At 32.1% G+C, this 22,364-nt stretch overlaps 1 protein-coding gene across 1 annotated transcript; it reads left to right on the forward strand.

The window, feature by feature from the left end:
* Positions 1–1,241: 1,241 nt before the first annotated feature.
* Positions 1,242–19,633, forward strand: Eb1 (microtubule-associated protein RP/EB family member 1). The gene is made up of 6 exons (XM_085943415.1): positions 1,242–1,315; positions 4,360–4,645; positions 6,534–6,765; positions 8,687–8,778; positions 11,920–12,075; positions 17,176–19,633. Exons 2-6 carry the CDS (start codon positions 4,379–4,381, stop codon positions 17,242–17,244), a joined length of 816 nt encoding a protein of 271 aa, XP_085799541.1. The 5' UTR covers positions 1,242–1,315; positions 4,360–4,378; the 3' UTR covers positions 17,245–19,633.
* Positions 19,634–22,364: the final 2,731 nt, after the last annotated feature.

A 22,364-nucleotide genomic window follows, 5' to 3' on the forward strand; every position in this document is an offset into this window, starting at 1 on the left:
TTCTCAGACAACAATATCCGTTGGAAGGGAGTTTGAAACAATACGCGACAAATCAAATCGTTATCAAACGCATTGCGAGACATTCATTGTACTGCTTATTAACATTTGATAAGAATAATATAAATAATATAATATAAGCTCAGATTGCGGGGCTATAACAGTTTAAAATTATTGCTCTCTTGCTAATTGAATAGACAAATAGGTAGGTACCTACTAAAAGAATAATGTAAAATGTTAATACAATACTGGAAGTCATTCATGTATGTATTTTAGACTGTCACAAAAAGTATGGTGGTTTCTATCAATGACACCTTCAATTATTTTTTAAAGTATTTTGTTTCTGATAAGGATACAGGCTCAGTATAGCAAGTGGTTCAACAATTATTAGACTTTGATAATCGTCATTGATTTAAATTTCTCCACTCTTCTGAGTAATTGAGTTTATGTAATCTACCACTGCTAGATCCCCAAATTTCTTTCTTCGACGTATTGATGGTAAGTAAATTTGTTTTTAAATTGTCATATTTTTTGGTCATACAATATATAAATATAATTTTTTAGCAAATATTATTAAAGTTTACATAATATTCAATCAACTTTAGAACCTTGGAATGAGGTTGGACGGTCTTTAATCTCTTTGGAATCTTTCCTTTTTATAGTAAGTATGAAACTGTGTAAAGTGCAGGGGTCCTTACCGTATGGGTAAGTATGTTAGTCTATGGTATGGGCTGCGTCCCAAAATTGGGGTAATTGGTGTATCGAGTGTCGCAAAATATTTTCAACAATGCCTACCAATATTTTATATAACAATATACGATACGTTGGTATAAACTACTTGTTCAATAAGATAACTATTAAAATGAGAACATACTTATTATTGTACCTAGGTATGTTATTATTTAAATTTGTCTATTGTTTAATCAGCATCTACCTACCCAAGTTTGTAGGTACGTCATTCAAAATAGTTCAAGTATACCCGGTGCTCAATTATTATCACGAATATTTAGTTTAGTGTAAACTGTCTGATACCTAAATTATGATAAACTAGGTACCTATTTACAGGTATAATCGCATTTTACATAACATAACAATAATCTCATAAAAAGTAAAGTCATAAAAGTAAAATTACAGTTTTTTTAATCGATCTATGATTTTATTGTTTCTTATTTCAAAATATTTTTTTGTCTTGTAACTAAGTAACGGTATTTACAATCTAGTAGTGGCAACACTGCAGAAAAGTCAGAATAGCGTTTTTAGGATAAACTTGCGTCGTGGAGCGCCACTCCCGCGATTCTGATAAATACCCGGCCTCCAGGTAAATAGATATATCTAGCAAATTATAATTAAATAAATTACCCAACCCATACAGACATCTATCTCCTACATGTCGTTCGCCGCCCTTCGTAACTAGGGAGTTCTAATGGCAGTTGTTGCCTTTATTATAATGTCAAATATTTGCCACTCGCCTATTTTTAGCAATGTTTTGCCGGTTGTGTTGAAGTTTATTCAGTGATTTTGGCTTAGTCTCACCGCTTCTTGCTATATTTTTTATGTCCATAATTATTCCTATGTCAGTCAACCTATATTTAGCCGTAACAACCTAACTGTTTTTTTTAATTCTTGCATTTGGGTCTGTTCTTTGACGCGTGCATTAGCGTGCTGTATCTATCATCGTGCTTATTTTAAACGAAAACTTTCATAATATCTCTATAATCTCGTCAATCCAGAACGTAAACAATTCTAATTCTCTTACCCTGAAAACCTAGATAGGTATTTGGTTATAGTTCATGACAGTTTTAGTCAGTCATGGTGTGAAATTTCTGATTCATCCAATATAATTTCTTAAAATTGAACTGACCAGCAATACTTCCTATTTTTGAAATAATTACAAATCCGATTTGTCGATTCATAGGTTTTATATATGAATGTTTTGCTATCTATCTAGGTAGTACAATTGAATTGCAACACTCATGCTTACAGGTATGTAGAGTTTAGTCATGAACATACATGTTAATCTTTCATATACTGTACATAATAAAATTGGTGGTAATACACATTTTTTTTAATACCACAACAGGCCATGACGCCAAATGATAGTAGGTAGTATTAGCAGTGAAACAATCACAGAAACATTCAGACTTTGGGAAAATCACATAGACATATAGTGGATCAAAACTGAAGCCTACGGATGAGAAATCGGAGCATTTCATATTGGAATAAGAGGATCACTTCTTTGTATGCGCTCATGCTCCAATTAGTGGCATATGTATCGATCTTCACGTTGTTTTTGTCTGCGTACTTTTAAATTGAACCAATTGGAAATTTATTAAACGATTATTGTCATTTTTTTATTTTTTTAGGATAACCTATTGACGTTTAGAGGAATGGATTAAAATTATAGAATTCCGCAAATCAACCTTCGTTAAACTTTAAGCTACCTAAGAGATAATATTAGAATTGTACGTGCTTTGTTCTTATAAAGGTTAAGAGTGTTAAAGCAGCATTAATAATTGAATTTTGGCAAAAATGAGACAAACGAGACCTAAAACAATAATATTTATGAAAATATAGGTTATCACTGCTGTTAAAATTTTGCATATTTTTTTGTATTAGTTTCTTACAGATCAATTGATAATCTTTCTTCAACTGAAACCTGAAAAAATTTCTCTCATCCAATTCAATTTGTATTATATTATATGATATGTATTAGGTATCCAATCATGAAGAGGAAGCATTACTTTTTATTATTGATAATTACCAGGTGTTCATGATTAATCATATTGATGACATCATCACTATAGTACCTATCTATTGATAAGTTTGAACGTCAATAAGGAATGTAGAAAGTTTTATGTACAATATTTTTGATAACATTTATTTTAATTAAGCATGTCAGTTAAAAATCTTATTATTTGCTTTAACATTGTGTGAAATATATTTCCAAATGACCTATATTATTTTCTCATCTTGTTTGCTTTGAAATATGATATCTATGCACAATGTTGTGTTGTGATTAGTATCTATATGGAGGTATTGTAATTTAATATACCTACTTACAGATACTGCTCAATATTATGATAATATTTTATTATTATTATCATGAATCAATAAAATCCTATTTGATTAATCAACATTGGTATTATATTTTTTTCTTTATACCCAGTCTGTTAAAATTGTTAAATTATTACTAGGCATTAAGAATTTTTAATTATTCAATGAATGTCTTTACAAAATTGAGAAAGTTACCACGAAATGATTTTTATCTCTTATGACACAATCCCTACTGATGGTCTGCAACAGAAAAATGTCATGTCGAATCTATTTACACAGTCTAGAGCTAAATAGAAAACATTCTATTCTTGCTACAGTCAATGACAGCCTTCAGAGGTGTTTCTGCGGACCGCCGCATTGCACTTCACCGTCACCGCTGTGCCATCTAATGTTTGGCTTCCCCATCGTTGTGACGACATTATTTGTTTTCGAACTGTCAAAAATATTATCAGTAATTTATTACTCGTTCAAACGTAATCTTCGATAACATATCTTTGTGGTATCCATCAAATTGAGCCGCCACAGTAAGAAAGACCCCCCCACACGAAGGAGTGAGGTGAAGTGTGAAATTCGCAAAGTGTTTAAGGGTTTACGAGACATTGCTCAAAGCACACAAAAATGTGACACTCCAGCACTGTTCATGTTGGTAACTAAGTAGTGATATGTTTGCCATTATCTCGAAAAGTAGATGGACGTATATTTTTTTTCTAATTTCACAAAATATAATATAAATGTGGTAAATTTATGAAAAAAAAAATTATTGTATGAATACCAAAATGCAAAATATAGAAAGCTGAAAACTTCAATTGGACCTTGGGCTGCAAAAAACCCTCATTTGGGCCTCGGCTGGGCATGCCTGTTTTAGACGTTTGCTATGTCAAAAAAACCCTGCAATTTTTTATGTTTCACTTCAGGAAATAATATATTATGCAGTCGCCAATTAAAAACTCTTTCAAATTAGACTTCAATGTACATTTGGTGTAATGACTATTCCAGACCTTGATACAAATGTATGTGAACAAATGAACATTGTATAAGATCATTAAAAATGCTTTGAGACAAATGTTCATGTTTTTCATATTCCGCTGCTGATGGAAAACATTGTTCAGTTACAGATGTAGTCTAGGCATAAAGATAATACATCAAATAAATATTTTTTTACTGTTTCCATGATAATTCAGTTATGGTAATTATTGTCGATGAAATGCGTATTGACTACTAAATGTTTGAACGATTTAATATATTCTCAAATCTAATTGCTGTAATTACTGTGTCTTGTTGCAATGATGTTGTACTCTTTTGTTTCAGATAAAACAAGACTTTTAAAATGGCTGTAAACGTATACTCCACAAATGTAACGTCTGAAAATCTCTCAAGACATGACATGCTCGCGTGGGTCAACGACTGCCTACAGTCTAGTTTTTCAAAAATAGAAGAACTATGTACGGGCGCAGCGTATTGCCAGTTCATGGACATGCTATTCCCCGGCAGTGTTCCCATGAAGAGAATTAAGTTTAAAACAAACCTCGAACATGAATACATACAAAACTTTAAAATTCTACAGGCATCATTTAAGAAGATGGCAGTCGACAAGGTGCGTGCTATTCACACATTTTTATGCTGTTATTTTATATTTTTAAAAAAATACAGGACTCTGTGATGGCTTCGGAAAATGCATGTTCAAATCCTGGATTGATCAAAAAAATTCAGTCTGATTCAACCCGTGGCATTCTATCTTCGAAAAAAATCTGAAATAAGCCAAATATGTACTAATCGCTTAAAATCGATAAATATTGTCAATGCATTTTTGTTATTTATTTAACCTCGTATTCTAAAGCTCATTTATATTAAAGCATTATATTGGATGAACCATATCGAAGTAATATCTTCCTAGTTTACGTGAGGATTCTTCTGTGCTATTCCGTTGACTGCCTTTTTATATGTACTCTTGCCAAGTGAAACGGTGAAGAAAGCAACCCGACCATCGTGTGAAAAGCATCGTATTGGGAAATCAGTTTGCATTAATCAAAATGGCGATGATTTGTTCGTATCATCTTTTAGTCAACTGAAGACGGCCTTAAGTTATTCTTATAAATTTGTTACTTTCCTACACATAACATTGAACAGTTTTGGTTCCTGATGTCTTCGAACTGATAATGTTATATTAATAATGTATTTCTGATGATCCATCTCTAAAATTAATGTTTGTTATGGTAACAAATGTTGGACGAGTATTAACATATCTGCTGATAATGAAGTCATAGCTTTTGGGTTCGAATCCCAGGTCCGGTAAATTCAGTTTTTTTTTTTCACTGTCTTTGGACCCAATGCGTAGACCTAATAGGTTGTGCATGAGGGTAATATCTATTTCTCATTAAAACAACTCTTCATGAGGTGGCATGATTATTAATATTATGGTAACAAGTGTGCTCTGCCCCCGTTACGGGGGCGATCAATTGCATTCCAGGTGATCCCGGTGGACAAGCTGATAAAGGGTCGCTTTCAGGACAACTTTGAATTTTTGCAGTGGTTTAAAAAGTTCTTCGACGCCAATTACGACGGGAGGGAGTACGAGGGGGTCGAGGCGAGGGGCGGGCTCACCATGGGGTCGGGGGCCGCCGACTCGGGCCTGCCCCTCGGTCTGCCGCATCCCGCCCCCGCCCACCATCCTCGCCCCGCCTTGCACCCCAATACGCCACGTAAACAATGCCATTGCTGCCCTCTTTCTTGCCACTGTAGCATTACACTACTCTTATCTTTATTTGTGTTATTCCGCACTTTGAAATCCATTGCGTTTGATATTGTATCAGTTTTTGAGTAACTATCTTGAAAGTCTTCAGTAGACATGGAAATCGGCTACTTACATTTTCTTATATGTGTATTCTGATGTCTGAAGTCAGATGTTCCAAGGTTGTAAGTATTTCTTACCAACGCACCCTGCACATTGTTGAATGAAATAGGGCCACTGGAAATGCCGTAGCATATTTCAAACAAACAGCTTCGTGGCCTTATCGAATAACATATTATTTCGAATTTGCATTTATTTATACATATATTTAAAACGGTGATTTTTTCAAGAGTTTCCGTAGTGAATGATTTCATCACTCTAATATCTTAGAATTGAATTTTAGGTTACGGATACTGTTAATATTGTAACACCAGTTGTGAATAAATAACGCATTTCTCAATTTCGGGATGACCTGTGATATAGATTGGATGATTCGAATATGTAATGACATGACAAAATTAGTACCTAATGCAAGAACACAATTTGTCATAACTCACTGATAAAATATTTATTTGCAATGTTTTTCACGTGTGGTATTTTGTCTCTTTCAGTTACATTTTGTAGGTAGTCGGCATGCTTAGAAAGGTCACTCTAACACGTCACCGTCACCCCGCGGCAATCGCAACAGAAACTTTCTTTTCCGTAGTGTCTTATCTTTTAAGTTGTTTTTTTTATTTGTTTACGCGTCTCGTAGATCGTGCCGATTGACAAATTGGTGAAGGGGCGTTTCCAGGATAATTTTGAGTTTTTGCAATGGTTCAAAAAGTTCTTCGACGCGAACTACGCGGGCACGGACTACGACGCGTTGGGTCAGCGCGAGGGACTACCGATGGGACTAGGAGGGGCTTCGGCCCCCCGCGGATCCGGCCTCGTCAAGAAACCGCAAATCTCACCGCCTGCCAAGCCACCCCCAAAAGCGACAAATAGTATACATACTTTTTTTCTTGCTTAACAAAAAAAAAACTTATTTAATGCTAATGCGATAGTATACATTTTAATTCGATAGTATGTTCATTCCTTCTTCGTCAATATCAATTTGAAGTTAAACCCGGTAAACCACAAGTACAATAATGAAAGTGTCAAGTGGGGTGGTATATATTATTGACAGGTGGTTTGTCAAACTTGCATTGACTTGAAGATGTACTCAATCAGGAATAAACATACAATGCGGATAATAATTGCATAGTAAGATAATCTGAGAATATTAATCAAATAAAATTAATAAGATTAAGCTTATTGTATAAATATTTAATTATTTTATTGACAATACTTTTTATTTGCCTGTGTATGGTACAGTAATCCTTCATTGTCCATGCTAACATTCTACAAATGTTGACATTATTACCGTTAATCAAATGGCTTTAATACAAATGTAACGCTGTAATTTATTAGTAATAATTATGTCAAAAAAACTTATCATTCCACAAGAATAATGAATTATGTATTTCATTCAGTTTAAAAAGACAGGTGTCAATATGTTTCCTTATTTGAATTTGTCAATGTAAAAAATTTACTTTTATAAATACCGAAGGATTACTGTATATTATTTTACATTATTTTTGACATGACATGTTATTAGATTGAATGCACTCACATGATTATGTATTAACTTTTTTAAATTGTAATGGCAACACCAGGAATGTGGTCGGTCGGTACATTACTAATATTTCAATTAGTTACAATAACGGTTACGGAATTTTAAAATGCACAATTTCTTTACACGTTACGCTGTCACATTAATTTATAGTATAGATTATAGATATATATCTCGATTAGAAGCACTATGTTTATTTGTTTAAGGCATGTGCCTGTTTTTTTAGACACATTTTATTTTAATGGCTATATTTTACATCTACGGTCCCGACATAATTCAATTTGACTAGACGATGATCAGTATCAAAAAAAAAAATTCGGACCATTCATATTACGCTAAACGCAATTTTAACCGGAAAAATGCCCAGTTTTGACAATATTGGGTATAATGGCTGATGAAATCTAACAATGGCGACAAATAGCTGACAAATATATTTTTTTATTTGTGTCCCTTGGCAACCGATACACAGCAAACATTGAAATGATTAGTGAAATGCTTTTTAATGGTCCAGACGGGTCGAAGAGATTTAAGACTGCACGTTTTAATATATGGCCATTAAATTAATACAAACCTATGTTTCAATACAGTTTTTATCACTGGTTATTTAGATTCATGCAATCTTAGAATTAAAATATCACTATTATCAATGATCAAATTATTCTTTATAGAATTTATTGTCTATTTTCAAAATCTATTCAATCTGTAGATTAAAATAATTTGGTTTCAATAAAATGTAATTCAATTTTTAAAATCTTGGTTTAGCTTTGATCCATTCAGATCTATTTCAGTTTATGATAAAATGAGTACGGCCACCATAATTGCATCAGTCGAACATACATATGGCTCTGGGTTCAAATCCCAACTAAGAAAATAAAATGGAGAAGGTGTAGGTATTTGTAAGATGTTTACACCGTTTTCAATGCTGGAAGCCAGCCAGCCAATGGGTTCGGTTTCAAATCTTATATCAAGCAAAAATTGTATAATATGTGTTCGATCCAGTCTCTTGAGTGAATATCCTCAACTCTGGAGATCCGAATGCTTCACTTGGAAGCGACAAAGATGATTCACTTTATAACCTACACATTGTGGTGGCCTCTTACTCTGTCAATAAACTATTTAAAAGTAAAAACAGCCCTAGGATATTTACCAAAACATAATCTCACAGCTGTAGAATAATAACACATTAATTAATTAACATATTGTTGCATCATATTACATGGCATATTTTCACAGTATGTTTAACTTTCCATTAGTGACGAGGGTTCAGGGGAACAGTAGGCCCGCGGCGAGAGTATTACCTACCTCAAGAGGCGGTGATATTAAAATGGACGAATTGACAAATCAAGTGAGCATACCACATTATTATAATATGCGCAGTCACTGTCACAATCGTGTATTCATTCATTTATTGTTAATATTTTTTTTAGTTTACACCCTTCCTAGTGCTGCTTATTTCAGTAGCCCTATTCTAGCAGTTGTGTTTGGTCTTATCATGAATTGCAATACTTATCCAGTCTGTTAATTATTACTATCACAATATTTTGTGCTAAGTTTCGTGTTAGTATAACATTACTGCTAGAATACGGTACAGGGACATATTTATGACCGTGACTACGCATCACTCATTGCTTGCTAAAATAATCATGTATATCAAAAGCAGAACAGATAGATTCTTTCGCTAACAAATTTTTAAATACTCAATTAAAACCTTTTGCTATCATCAATTGAAGCGTCTAGTTACAAAAAGCGATATGTCAACATTTTCAATATTTGCAGGAAACATGTTTTTACGTTTTAAGGTAAAGTTCGTTATTTTAAGTTAAGATTCTTTATTCCATCATATTGTATGTTTAAATTAGAACAAAATAATAGTGTGCAGGTGCCTATAAACTCTAAAATCAAATAAATATTAGCAAAACAAGATTGTATATTATATCGCGATTTGTAGCCAACTATGGATTGGCGCAAACTCACCTCTCATTCGGCACACGCCGACGAGAAGCTACAGCATGGATAGGAAACAGTTTGTACTAAAACTAATGTTTTTTTTTGTCTAAATTAAAAAAATATCAGCATGGTAACACAAATGTTTTTAAAAATTTACATGTATTATAAATTATAACTGAGAATGAACAAAAGCTTAGATAATAGAAAGTGAAATAATGTAGAACAGAACATTTTATTGTAGATTATTTTGGATGAAATTTATGTTAATATTTTTTTTCGGAACTAAGCGTGATTAGGAATTTCCCTGAACTGTTAATCCAGGAAAGGATGTGCACAGAATATGAAGGGTAGAAAATACCAAAATTACCAGTATTAATAGATAATGAAATTAAATAACGATTAAAATAATATTTATTTTACATAGATGACATACAAAGAATGATATATTTAGATGAAATACTTAAATGCCAACAAATTAAAACAATTACACAATAATCGTATATAGTTAAGGTACCACATTTAAAGCCCCTAGCATTATGTCGGCAGGGTGGTAGATCAGGCAAAATAATGGGGCTGTACCTAAAAAAATAGAAAGCAATTTATTTAGTATAATATACCGTCATTGTTCTGGCAGAAGACACTAATTCGAAGAAATTACATCTTGAGTCAGTACCAAAATGTTCCTTATTTCAAACTTTACCGTCTGGAAATCTTCTTAATAAATAAACAGTCTTTATTTTAAAGTCATCCTTTTTACGATTACTTAATAAACTCACATGATAGACCATTATTTCAAAATTTTTAACAACTTTAAAGTCAAATTAGTCTAAACTAGTATTCTCCAGTTGGTGTGTTCTGCCAGAACAGAGACGATATTATGTATGGGAACAGTTTAATTTTAAACATAATTTTTATAAAGTGAGTATAAAGAATATAATAAACATCACCCGCAATTGGAATCCACTGGAATTTCATTTCAGCAAATTGTTTTGATATGCTTAATATTTTCATAGAAAATGCTCAACGTAAGAAAATGCATAAACTATAATCAAAAGATCTAATATATTTCACATAAAAATTTAAAAACAAACATTTACTGACATAGCACTCCGTATACACTAAAATATTACACAAAAAATACTAATTAAAAATCCAATAATATATATATATAGCGGTTACACTGTACATGGCATGTAGTACAAAATTTACTTACTTTATACGGCGCTCCTGTTCTTCTTTGTTTTGTATTCGCTTTCTAGACACTTCATTAGTGGTCTTTTTATCATTATTTATAGTAATAAAATAAGATGAAGACAACGAATAACTGTCACCTTGAGCATCAAACTTGAGATTTAGTTCTGATGCCATTTTTAATATTTACTGCTCGCTGATTGGTCGACAGAAATGCGCGCGGAATCAACCAGATTTAAAATATTCCGATGTATGATTATATCGCTTTTAGTACCAAATTAAGAATTTAAATATTTTTTTTGTAGGTTTATATCGGGTTTTGAAACATAAAATTTTCACATATGGTGTAAAATTACGCATGCAATACGAACGTATTTTTTTCTAGATTTCGACAAAATATGGTTTTATCGCTTTTTGTAACTAGACGCTTCAATTATAATATGTTTATTTTCTTTTACCAAGGCAACAAATACAATTGACATTGCTTAAATTTGTGTTTTGCAATTTAAACAATTATATGCAGTGAATGTTAATTGTGTCAAAATATAATAAGATTGAAAAATTGCATTGTAATAAGGGAAGGGTTGCTTTGCCTCCCTAACAATATATTATATTTTTTAAGGGTTTGGTATACCGATTCAACTCTTATGATTATAAAACGTCTTTAATAGAAGTGCTTTATTTATGATGTTTAGTGAGTCAATATGGTAATTTTTGCTCTAATTGTATTGCGTTACGAATTCCTTGATCAGATGATATACCAAAAAATAGTCATTAATGATAACTGGTATGTATTGAAAATATGATAAATAAAAATATAGATTTGGGAAGAATTTTATGATTTCATATTATATTATGTATGTAATAAATACAAAACTCCCAATAATCTGTTTTGCGAAATATTGTTTGAAATACAACAATTAATAGAGGGAATAATATGATTTTTTTTGTATTACAACACATCATGATTGGGATCCTAGAATATTTTTAGTATGGTTGAATTGCTAATTATTTAAAAATGAATATACATTAACAAATAATTGTAAAAAAAAAAACTATGACTCTTTTTAACGTTTTGTTTTAGTTACTTATGCTATATGCCACTTTACGTGATTATTTGTACCTATTCAAAAAGTTTTCGAGGCTTCTAACACTAATGTAAGGTGTTTTTATGTGTGCAACACTGAAAAATATATCTCACTACAAGTAACAAAATGACTAATTCAATCATTCCTTCACTTTTGTATGCTGTATCTGGATGGTAGATTGTTTTTCAACGACATATTTATGCAGAATAGAATAGTAAGTGTATTATATATTTCTATACTAATTAATTTGTTTGTTTTAGTTACATGAAATGAAGCTGACAGTAGAAGGTTTGGAGAAAGAAAGAGATTTCTATTTTGGAAAATTACGCGATATTGAAGTATTATGTCAAGAGGCGGAAGAGGCGCAAGGGTCAAATTTGGTTGCGAAAATACTCGACATCCTCTACGCCACCGAGGTGAATATTACCCCTTCACTTATCTTCGGGCATGCTGTTATTTTATTATCTTATTACTCGCTGAATACTTAAATCGTAGAGTAAACTTATCAATCATATTAATAATTCAGACAGGCTATATCAAATTTTACTCTCATAATGCTTGATCATATTAATCATTAATAATGTATACTATTGTTCATGTATAGAATCTTAGCAGTATAGCACTGAATAGTTTCATCATTATTATGAAAGTCCAAGGCGCAATGTATGCGCTGACATTCGACTCGTCGCCGGCATAATCCCAACTCGGGAAACACCAAGAAAGTTGTATTCACACCCTGTGCACAGACACAACTTCATCCATAGGCGCAATGAAATTTGGCTCGACGACGCCGCAAACTTCTGTCAAGATGGATAAATGTTATTGTACATCACAACGAAGAAACAGTGATTTGTATACAGGGCCAGACTTACGCTTGAAGGGGCTTTGGAATAGAATTGAAATTGGGGGCCCAGAAAAACTACTTGCTAAAACGTATTTTATAAAATGTTTTGGCCGAAAATATGTTATGATTTTCTGAACATTGGGGTGGCTTCCAAGATACAAATTTAAACATAATAATGAATTTCATTAAAAGTATCGAAATATTTTTGTCAAGCTTTTCTATTCTGCAAATTCATTCGTGGGGGGGGCAGCTGCTTCGTCTGCCTCAAGGTTTTTTCATAAATGTAATCAAATTTCAATTTTATGATCTCGGCGCCCCTGGCAAGTTGGGGGGGACCCTGGGCTAATGCCCCTTTGGCCTTATGATAAATCTGGCCCTGTTTGTATTGGCATTTAAGAGAATAAGGTATAAATGACTTTTGAACAGTATTCATAAGCGACATTCATGCTGTGTGCTTACAAATTTATTGTATGCGATCGCAGCCTTTTCAACTAATAATTTTGATGAGTTTGTAGTCAAAAGTCATCAAAAAAACAGTGATTTTGTATTGGTGCTTAGGAAAACAAGAAATCGGCGGAAATTTCAAATTTCGGAAGGATACAATATATTTCGTAACCTTAAACGCTCTCTCTCGTCAATGCGGCCGTTGCTTGAATTAGCTTTGAAAGCAACTATGTATATATGTGGTGATACTATATATTTCTGTGACGTTATGTGCAGAGTGGTTCGAACTATGTTGTATTCGCCAACAGATGTTTATTCCAATCAACAATTTGTGCGTCTCTGTACACTAAGTTACATGTGTTCTTTGAATGTTATCACAATAACAAGTGGACTTGTTGCAGTTGTGTCGAGTTAGTATGTACGACCCACCTATGGGATAAAACTTAGTATGTGTATTCATAATAATCACTTTGTATCATTAATTACTATGAAGTAAGTCTATTCTGTCTGCGTCATGGCCGGTGCCCTGGTTTGTCCAGTCATCTCGGAACAGAAATGAAAGAATATTGTGATTAAAATCAGACCATACCGGGTAGAAGATTAAGTGGGTGAAGAAAGTGATGTTCAGGAAGACATTGTACAACTAGCGGTAGTTTGAGCTATACAGTAAAGCTGTGTCTTGCGGATGTCTTTGATAACATCGAGGAACTGAAAAGAGGCATCATAAAATTAATTAAATTTCCTCAACTGAATTGGAGGACGATCCGAGGTACAGAAGAGGAGAGGGTGATAGGACAGCTGATAAAATTAGCTGGTAGTTTTAGAAACATGAATATAGTTTTTTTTTTAAATGGAATGAGACAGTGCTATACTGCGCATATTCAATGAATGAACTACAGTATACATGGGCGCTGTCGACAGTGTAAATAATACATACTATTATTAAAGCTGATTTCAATGAAGTCTTTTGAAAGCTTCCCGAAACGTTATCCACATGATATTATAAGTTATAACAGACTATTTTACTACCTGCCTTGTCATTTGCCTGTAATTTTTCAGAATGACAATCAAAATCACACCAATGATAATTCCATCTAAATCCTGTCATATTTTCTTTGTAAGTCTCAAAAGTGAAATACAATAATAATTCTGTTTATCTGGTAGTGATTGATCACATTTGGAACTATTTTCCGTTTGTTTTGTATTACCTTTTCACTTTTATCGCAATTATATGATAGTGTTTCACTTTAGCCAATGGAAAATTCGATTGTAAGGCGAAATCTTACAAGTTTTGTAAGCTATACATAATATGTAGACAGTAAAAGTGCATAATTGAATTTTCTTTGATTGGAGGTTACGGATGGTCGGTTTAATAAAATACATTACTATTTATGTAGCTATATTTATATTGTCATAATAGATACAAACATTTATTAATAATTCAGAGACAGCGGATCTATTTAAATGATCATTTACAAATTGAGTTGATTATGACAAGATAAATAAATTATCCTAATATATAAAAGGTGGAAGTCATTAATTCTTTACTAACACTCACAAATCACATCATTATGCCTAATATGTACACACATACATACACCACTAACAATATGTCTAATTAAACTGCCAATGCAGTGTTTCCACGTAGATAATTATCAAATAAGGCTCTATATATGCACTCGATATTATTACCTTTCAAATTAATAAGTAATCAAAGAATGTAAATTTAAATTGTATCTGGATCTTGGGTTTATATTCGCAAGCATGTTCAAAATGTTGATATTGGGGGGAAAAATCAATTGTCTATTGACCACTTTGTATGACCCACAAAAATTTGATGGTACGGATTGGATTTTTAAATACGAATAAACAAATTGAGCACACTGAATTTTTCTTTATAGCCATTACTGAATTATTAAACAATCATAATGTATATAATATACAAAAAAGTAATAATAAAAAAATCTTGGAATTCAAAATGTCACCTCAATACTACTACTAGATAACTCTGATTTGGTCATTGTTGGGTAAATAAAATTTAAACTTTACTCGATTATCATAAATCTAGGCTATAATTTATTATTATTTAATTAATGGAAAATTGTGCTTGTCTAATTGGGAACAATTAAATCATGTTCAATTGTATGAAAAAATATTGTAGATAAATTATTTTATTTATTTAAGAGCATACTTCAATGAAACGGCAAATAATTTTCAACTATAGGTGCGACGAAATTTCGGACTCGCTGACAATTGGAGAGCGAAAGTCGAACTGTGAGCATGTCAATTTGTTTTGTGATGGCGTCGGGGGAATTAATTCTTAAATCGTGTAAAGATGACTAAAAAACGTTACCCATTTACTTGAAAAAGAAAACATGTCAATGAATATATCATTATTATTTCTAATAGAACAATAAACCTAACATTAAATGGACGCATGTTAAATTTTTATGACAAATTATGTTTTTTTCTGCACGCGTCGTTTGCACAATTGTCACGATCGTTTTAGACCGTGCGCCAGCTGAAGTATAGCCTTAATGCATTTATGGTTTTAAAGTTATCTAATATTTTCAAACACAAAATTAATACAGTTCCTATAAACTTCTGACTTACCTAGTTTTATTATTTTGTATAGAATAAAATGTGGAATCATATTCAATAGCAATCTCAAAAACAGTGAAAATCAAGTTATCTAGTTGTAGTATTGAGGTGACAAAACATAAGACGTCTTGGGTCAATCATCTGTTGTAGTAAATTTTTCGTGAACAATTTATTTTTGTAAAACTCAGTTTTGTACCCTGCAATGTAATTCAGATATTATAATTATTATTATTTAAAATATTCGTAAAACTACATCCAGTCATACAATGTAATCCGGTGACTGATTTCATTAGCATTTATACTTTTGAGTATTTTATGAATTGCTTTTCGTTACTCTTCCTATAACACCGGGATTGTTAGTTTGTAGATAATATGTACCTACTTACTATGCAGTATTATATTTTTACGTTTTAATTGACATAATATATGTAGGTGTATTTGAAGGTAGAAGCTAGATGTTAAAAATAGGAGTATTAAAAAGAATTTTATTCGGCTTACTCTTGCAGTGAAGGTTAATCGCTATGAGCATTTTTTAGGTGTGATACTATTGTAGTTTAATTGATGTTCACTCGTCACCATGGAGATTTTTTCCATTTGTAACTTTAGTATATTATCAGTTCCTATATATTTAAACGTAGCTGATAGAAGAAGCAACGAGGATTGGACCATAGTCATTGCGGAAACCCTCATGTAATTTAATAAACATTCTTTTATCTCGAGTAGATCTGTGGGGTTTTGTATATAATTCCATCTTTCCCTTGCGTGTTTAGCTAACATTTCTTACATAATAAAACCCAAATGTTCTACATAAATTTCTATTATATTTATATGTGGGTGATGGCGTATATAGTTTTATATCTTTACACAACAATACGGCAAAGGTTTACTATCCCACTTATAAAAAAAATTCAATACACTAATTTTATTTCATTGGTCTTTTCATAATGTTTTATGTTAAGGTAATTAATTATTGTTGGTTTATATGTTTTTTTGCACTTTCGACAATCACTTCGGTAATATATTGACAGTAGAGGTCTATTATTTTTGTCAATTGTATACACATTGTTATTAATACAGCTTGAAGACGCCGAACAGAGAATTAGGTCGCACATAATAATCTATTGCAGTGATAAACGCATTGCCTGCAGGTCACCATGTCAATTCCAAATAAACAACAGCAGATTTCCCATTAAATGAGTTTTTTCCCCGTTATAATCACATTACATATTTTCTTTTTGCTAATATGGAGTTACTCCTTTGCGTAAAAAGATTCTCCAACGCTGGTCTAGTATAAATATCATTTTTAAATAGTCGTAACAATAGGTTTCCATTCTTAAAAACTATTTTTGGTATTGAATCATTTGTTTCATTTCAATCAGATTGAGTTTTAATATTATGAGATATGATATTATGTCCCAAAGCTTTCTATCCTTACATCAAGTGTCTTCCTTCATAAAATGTGTGCATGGACGTTACACGGGGTTACATTAACGTATGTCATTGTTTCTAAAATACAAGTACCTGTTCGTCCAATTAAATCCTCAATTTAAAAAATCACCTAATTTAATACTTATAATATGTATTTTGAGAATTATTTGAGTATCTAATGTTTTTATTTTTACACCAGGATGGATTCGCCCCCCCTGAAGAATTAGACGGTGACGCCCCACCTGCCCCGGAAGAAGAGGAATATTAGAAATAAGAATCCAATATGCTACGCTTTAAGATATCGCCCCTCCCCCCGACATTTCTCTCACACATATTTGCAAATTGAGTTCACCATCGGGACCGCATCCATAATTATTAATATATATCCAACGTTATCTTTGTTACAGCTTTTAACAAATGACCTAAAGCTGGACGTATTTATGCATAAAGGAACTAACCCACTATTTTAGGTTGACAGTGTAAAATTTTCTTGAAAACTCATGTATGACTGCAGTCATCAATTTAAAAGTTTCCATTGTATTTAAAAAATTCCATTGTATATTTAATGTTGTTAAAACAAAGTTATTTTTGTTAATTATACTTTAATTGCATTATAATTGAGTTCTACAAAACAAATGCCAGTTCAATTATGTAATAGTCTATATTTAACCCATTGAAACCAAGAGAATGTACCGATATCCGCGCAATCTTTGTTTCGCAGTTTAATGACTCATTATTTTATTTGTCACATGAAATTTGATGAAAAATAATACTAACAATGCATTAGTTTCACTCGTGTTTACCAAACTGTGGTACGAGGGAGATTTGAATGGGTGGTTTTTAATTATTTTTCGTGAAAATATTTAACCGATCAGTGATTTACAAAGGTTGCCTACCACGCTATAATTATAGTATAATAATGTACTAATTTTGCCATTCATCAATGCGATAAATAATATAGGCCTCAAATCTGATTTTGAAAGGAAAATTATCGATTGGCAGGTCAGGAGACACAAAAAAAAATTAAATTGCCTGCTCAGAACATAAAAAAATACTTTTAATTCATTGTCGGAACTAAGATCCATCCGCCAGTAAAATCTATGTTCACATTCTAAGTTTGGGAGACACTGAGCTGCATACCATATTGTCATAAAATAATATGTACATGAGTTATTTTTCTAAACAAATTTTAGGGAACAATAAAAAACTATTTTCAAAACATTTTTTGCTATTTAAGTGTACATTTTAAAAACAATATTTAAAGATATCTCAGTTGAAAAACTAATATTCTATTAAGTTTAACAACATAACTGGTGTCTTGGAGTAGTCAGATAATTGTGAAAAAAAAACATTTAACTCACCATGTTTGGTTCTGCAAGGCATACAAATGTGTTGTAGATATTGTAAAAAATGTTAATAGAATTTAACTCTAACATGATCTCAAGAGGTATGTAATCATCTTTACAACTCGGCGATTTCTGATATTTATTTTTCAGTAAGTTCTTTCGGTTGTGTCATTTGGAAAATCACATTTTTTGTTTTGATATTTCTCGATTATTTTGCATTCATAATGATTTGAGACAAATTTTAATTGTTTGATATTGCACCACCAACGCAGATTGAATAAGAATAGCACACTCGCTATGATGATTTGTTTCAATTTGCCTTAATAGTGGGTTATTTTCTATTTGCATAAGTACGTCTGGTTGTGTTTGGAATTGAATTCGTCGAGCACTGACAATATAAAATATTGCTTGAATTATAATAAACATAAGGATTTAATCTTCCTTGCACTGTTGCCACGCCACATTATCAATCAATATAAAGGCATATTGAATCGCATTTATGTTTTTAAGTCTTTTTATATTTAATTAATGCTCAATATAAATTATTGACGCGGAGGAAACATCCGCAGCAGGTTGATAATGTTATCCTATGAGCTGTACCGCCTTTTGTCATCATGTTATGCCTAAAGATTAGCTCATCTCGAAGGTATATGTTTTAATATAATTTGTCATTCACACCTTTACCCTTCGGATAGCGTTTTGCGACTGCAGAAGGTGGCCTTCATATGACGACTTAATTTATTGAATTATACATATTGAGAGTTTGGGATTTTGTTAAACTAATAATTATTATTGCCTTTTAAAATAGCGAAAGATTGTTTGTAATTTATGAAGGCTGAATCTTGTGTCAGAATATATCGAGGAAACTAGGAGTCCTCTTGAGATTAATCGAAAAACTCTTCATGACCAATTTTACTTTTTATACCTTCGGTGAGTCCAAATCGGATGAAGGGTGTCTTTTTAACAATTAATTCTTTTACCAACTGATACTGCCGCACTGGTACTTCTTTGATGAAATGGCTTGTATTAATAAACATATTTATTACACGTTGCATATTTAACTTCCGTGATTGGTTTTTTTAAGTTTACAATTCCAATTACATATTATTTGTAAACACTTTTCGTATCGCGTGATATGATTTTTCTTTCTTACCTATTAATAAATGATTGAGATATCCTAGTTCCCTTAGGTAAGTTAATGTAATCTAAAGTGAAGAATTGCATTTATTATATTTTGCCAAGATCAATGTCCTCGGTCTGAAAATTAAATAATTATTATGTTAATAATAAAAAAATTAAATAAAACCATAATTAACTGTTTTATTAAAAAATTGTTTTTATTACACAATCGAATACAAATGTTTGTATATTATATACGAAATAAGACAGGAAACAATCAATTAAACGTACTTAAGTCTAGATATACCATCATAAATTGTCTGGTGATCGAATTATTCGAAGAACTAAGCTCTCATCCCAGTATAAAAAATATTAAATGATATGTCAAATGTTTGCATGTGGCGCCTTCACTCAGCGGACAACTTATACCGGTGCATCTATAAATAGTATGCTTTTCTCGCAATATACATAGATACCATGATTGAGGTTCTGCGGATTAAACGAGCACACATGACGTAATTAAAAAATGTGTAAAGAACAGTTTTCACAATATCACAAACAGGATTCAAACGTGTAACTGCTTTGTATGAATAGATAATACAGTACACCCTCAGTAATCCGCCGCTCGATTATCCGACGACTACTATAATCTGCCGTTATTTTTACTAGTTGAAAGCACAAAATCAACCTCTAATTCGCTGGCATTTGATTGTCAAATTCAGTAGTCCGCTGCGTACAAGTATACAACACAGATGAGACAGGTTTATTTTGGAAACTTCTCCTTCGTAAAACGTACATTCATCGCAAAGAAAGTAATGTACATGGGAGGAAAGTGCCCAAGTATCGCATCACAAATATGCTGTACTCCAATGCAAGTAGGACACACAAAATGAAGCCTTTGGTCATAGGGAAAGCCAGGAATCCAAAGCCATTCAAGAATATCTACCTCACTGAACTGGTTGTGTCAAGTGATTTACTGTTTAATAGTTAGTTGTATGTATAATTTAGTAAATACTTGATTTTGATTATAAATAAAACCGTAAATTGCGAGTACAAATTTCTCAAAAAAAAAACAATTTTTACCATATTTTGTATGTATGCACTATAATCCGCCGCTTTCACTAATTGGACACTTGTCTGGTTTTTGGGGTGGCGGATTACTGTGAGAGTACTGTATCTATATTATAGTACCTAGGCATTTTATTCATTGACATGGGTGTGTAAAATGTGATTATCGTGTAGCAGTCATATATAATATGAATATTTTGGCTTGACCTGTCCTTAAAAAATTAATACTTTTCGTAAAAAACGATCATTTGGGAACGAGATCTCATTTAGAAGTGTTGAAAACGGTTATGTAGAACACAATTAATTTTGAAGTTAATTTACTCAACTCGGTTACTGATGCGCTTGACTTCGTTCAATCGTCAGCACCTCAATCATGTGATTGAAAATTCCAATGAAATCATTTTCGGTGAAAGCTAGTTCAGAATGTATATAATATAAGATGACTATTCATAGAAATTTAAGTACTCTAAACATTACTAAATTCAAAAATCTATTCCTTTATGAATTAAAAGTCATAATAAACCTATGTGCACCAATGCACATATAAAAACTTAACTAATTTGTACACAATAACCCCATTACACACCATACACTGTAATTCAGTTAATAGTTCAAAGAGTAGCGCAGGTAGACAATACTTTATAAACTCATTTTTAATCATTTAATATGGCAGGAGGCCAGCTCACGTTGCTCAGTAGTTCATTTTCTTCAAACTCCAGTATATTTTGTCATATCAGCTGTTGTCTATGCTGTCCTTAATCCTTTCCACGCGGACGGCACACCTGTTTGTGTCCTCATTAGGGGGCCGTTAGATATAATTAGCTTGCTATTTAAATGTGGTAATTAAATGCTTCGCAGTGAAAAAGTTGATAACCACAACAATTTTCCCATGAACACTGGATAAAAAAATATTATAATTCTTTTATGAGAGCTAAATATCATTACAAACATCGATTCGGTTATTATATTTTTAGGACGTTTAAAACATAATAGGTCAATTGAAATTAAGCTATTATAATAAATGTACAGTTGGCACCGCTTAAGTGTTTTTAATATTTATTTACAAAATCATAAACTCTTATTAAAATGTTGGGTAGTATTATGGGGGCAAGAAAGGACCGCCCGTATGAGAATGTTTTTGCCATGTCAGCTACCGCGCGGTGATTCCACATTGAATTATTTTGATATTTTAAAATATAAGTTTAGAAAAGTCGTTACCGGCACTGAAAAATCCAACCTATTGAATTGAAGCGCCATTCGGGGTGCCCTGTGATTTCTTGTATTAGTTATTTATCTATTAATTCAAAGAGTCTTGAATACCATTTAATATCTAGTTCGTAAAAACTTCCATCCAAAACAACTTTAAAATTGTAGAATTAAAAAACTTTTTTCATAACCAGTATTCAAACAGTGCAGCGTTCATTAATCACACAAATGCCTGTACAATTTGCTTAAAAACAAAAGTAATCGCTTGACAAAATGCTCTATTTGATATAACAAATAGAACGAGATTCGTAAATAAAACTGTCCATGATATGTTACCCCAGGTTCAGACGGCGGTCCGTTTTGACGAATCGTAATTAATCACGATTCGTCAATAGCGAATATGATGTTCACACGGCGTTTCATTTTAAACCGGATCGTGGATTATAAAAGAACGAATAGTGTGAACTCAAACATATATCCATATATTTTCAACGACGGATTTGTTGACAAAACCGTATTTCGCGTTCAGATGGATTTGTCACGATTCGATAACTTGTTCATAGAAGTTCTTAAGCTACTTAAATAAAAAAACGATACTTAATAAATCACGATACTGGAAAAAAGACGAATCGTCGCCGTGTAAACGGGC

The sequence above is a fragment of the Rhyacophila brunnea genome, unplaced genomic scaffold (genome assembly GCF_057557595.1).
Source record: "Rhyacophila brunnea isolate RB1 unplaced genomic scaffold, BYU_Rbru_1.0 scaffold_16, whole genome shotgun sequence".
Lineage (NCBI taxonomy): Eukaryota > Metazoa > Arthropoda > Insecta > Trichoptera > Rhyacophilidae > Rhyacophila > Rhyacophila brunnea.

Coding starts and splice junctions, on each gene's coding strand:
- Eb1 (XM_085943415.1), top strand. CDS start 4,379: ATGGCTGTAAACGTATACTCCACAAATGTAACGTCTGAAAATCTCTCA. Junction 4,646..6,533: donor AGAAGATGGCAGTCGACAAG/GTGCGTGCTATT, acceptor CGCGTCTCGTAG/ATCGTGCCGATTGACAAATT. Junction 8,779..11,919: donor TGGACGAATTGACAAATCAA/GTGAGCATACCA, acceptor TGTTTGTTTTAG/TTACATGAAATGAAGCTGAC.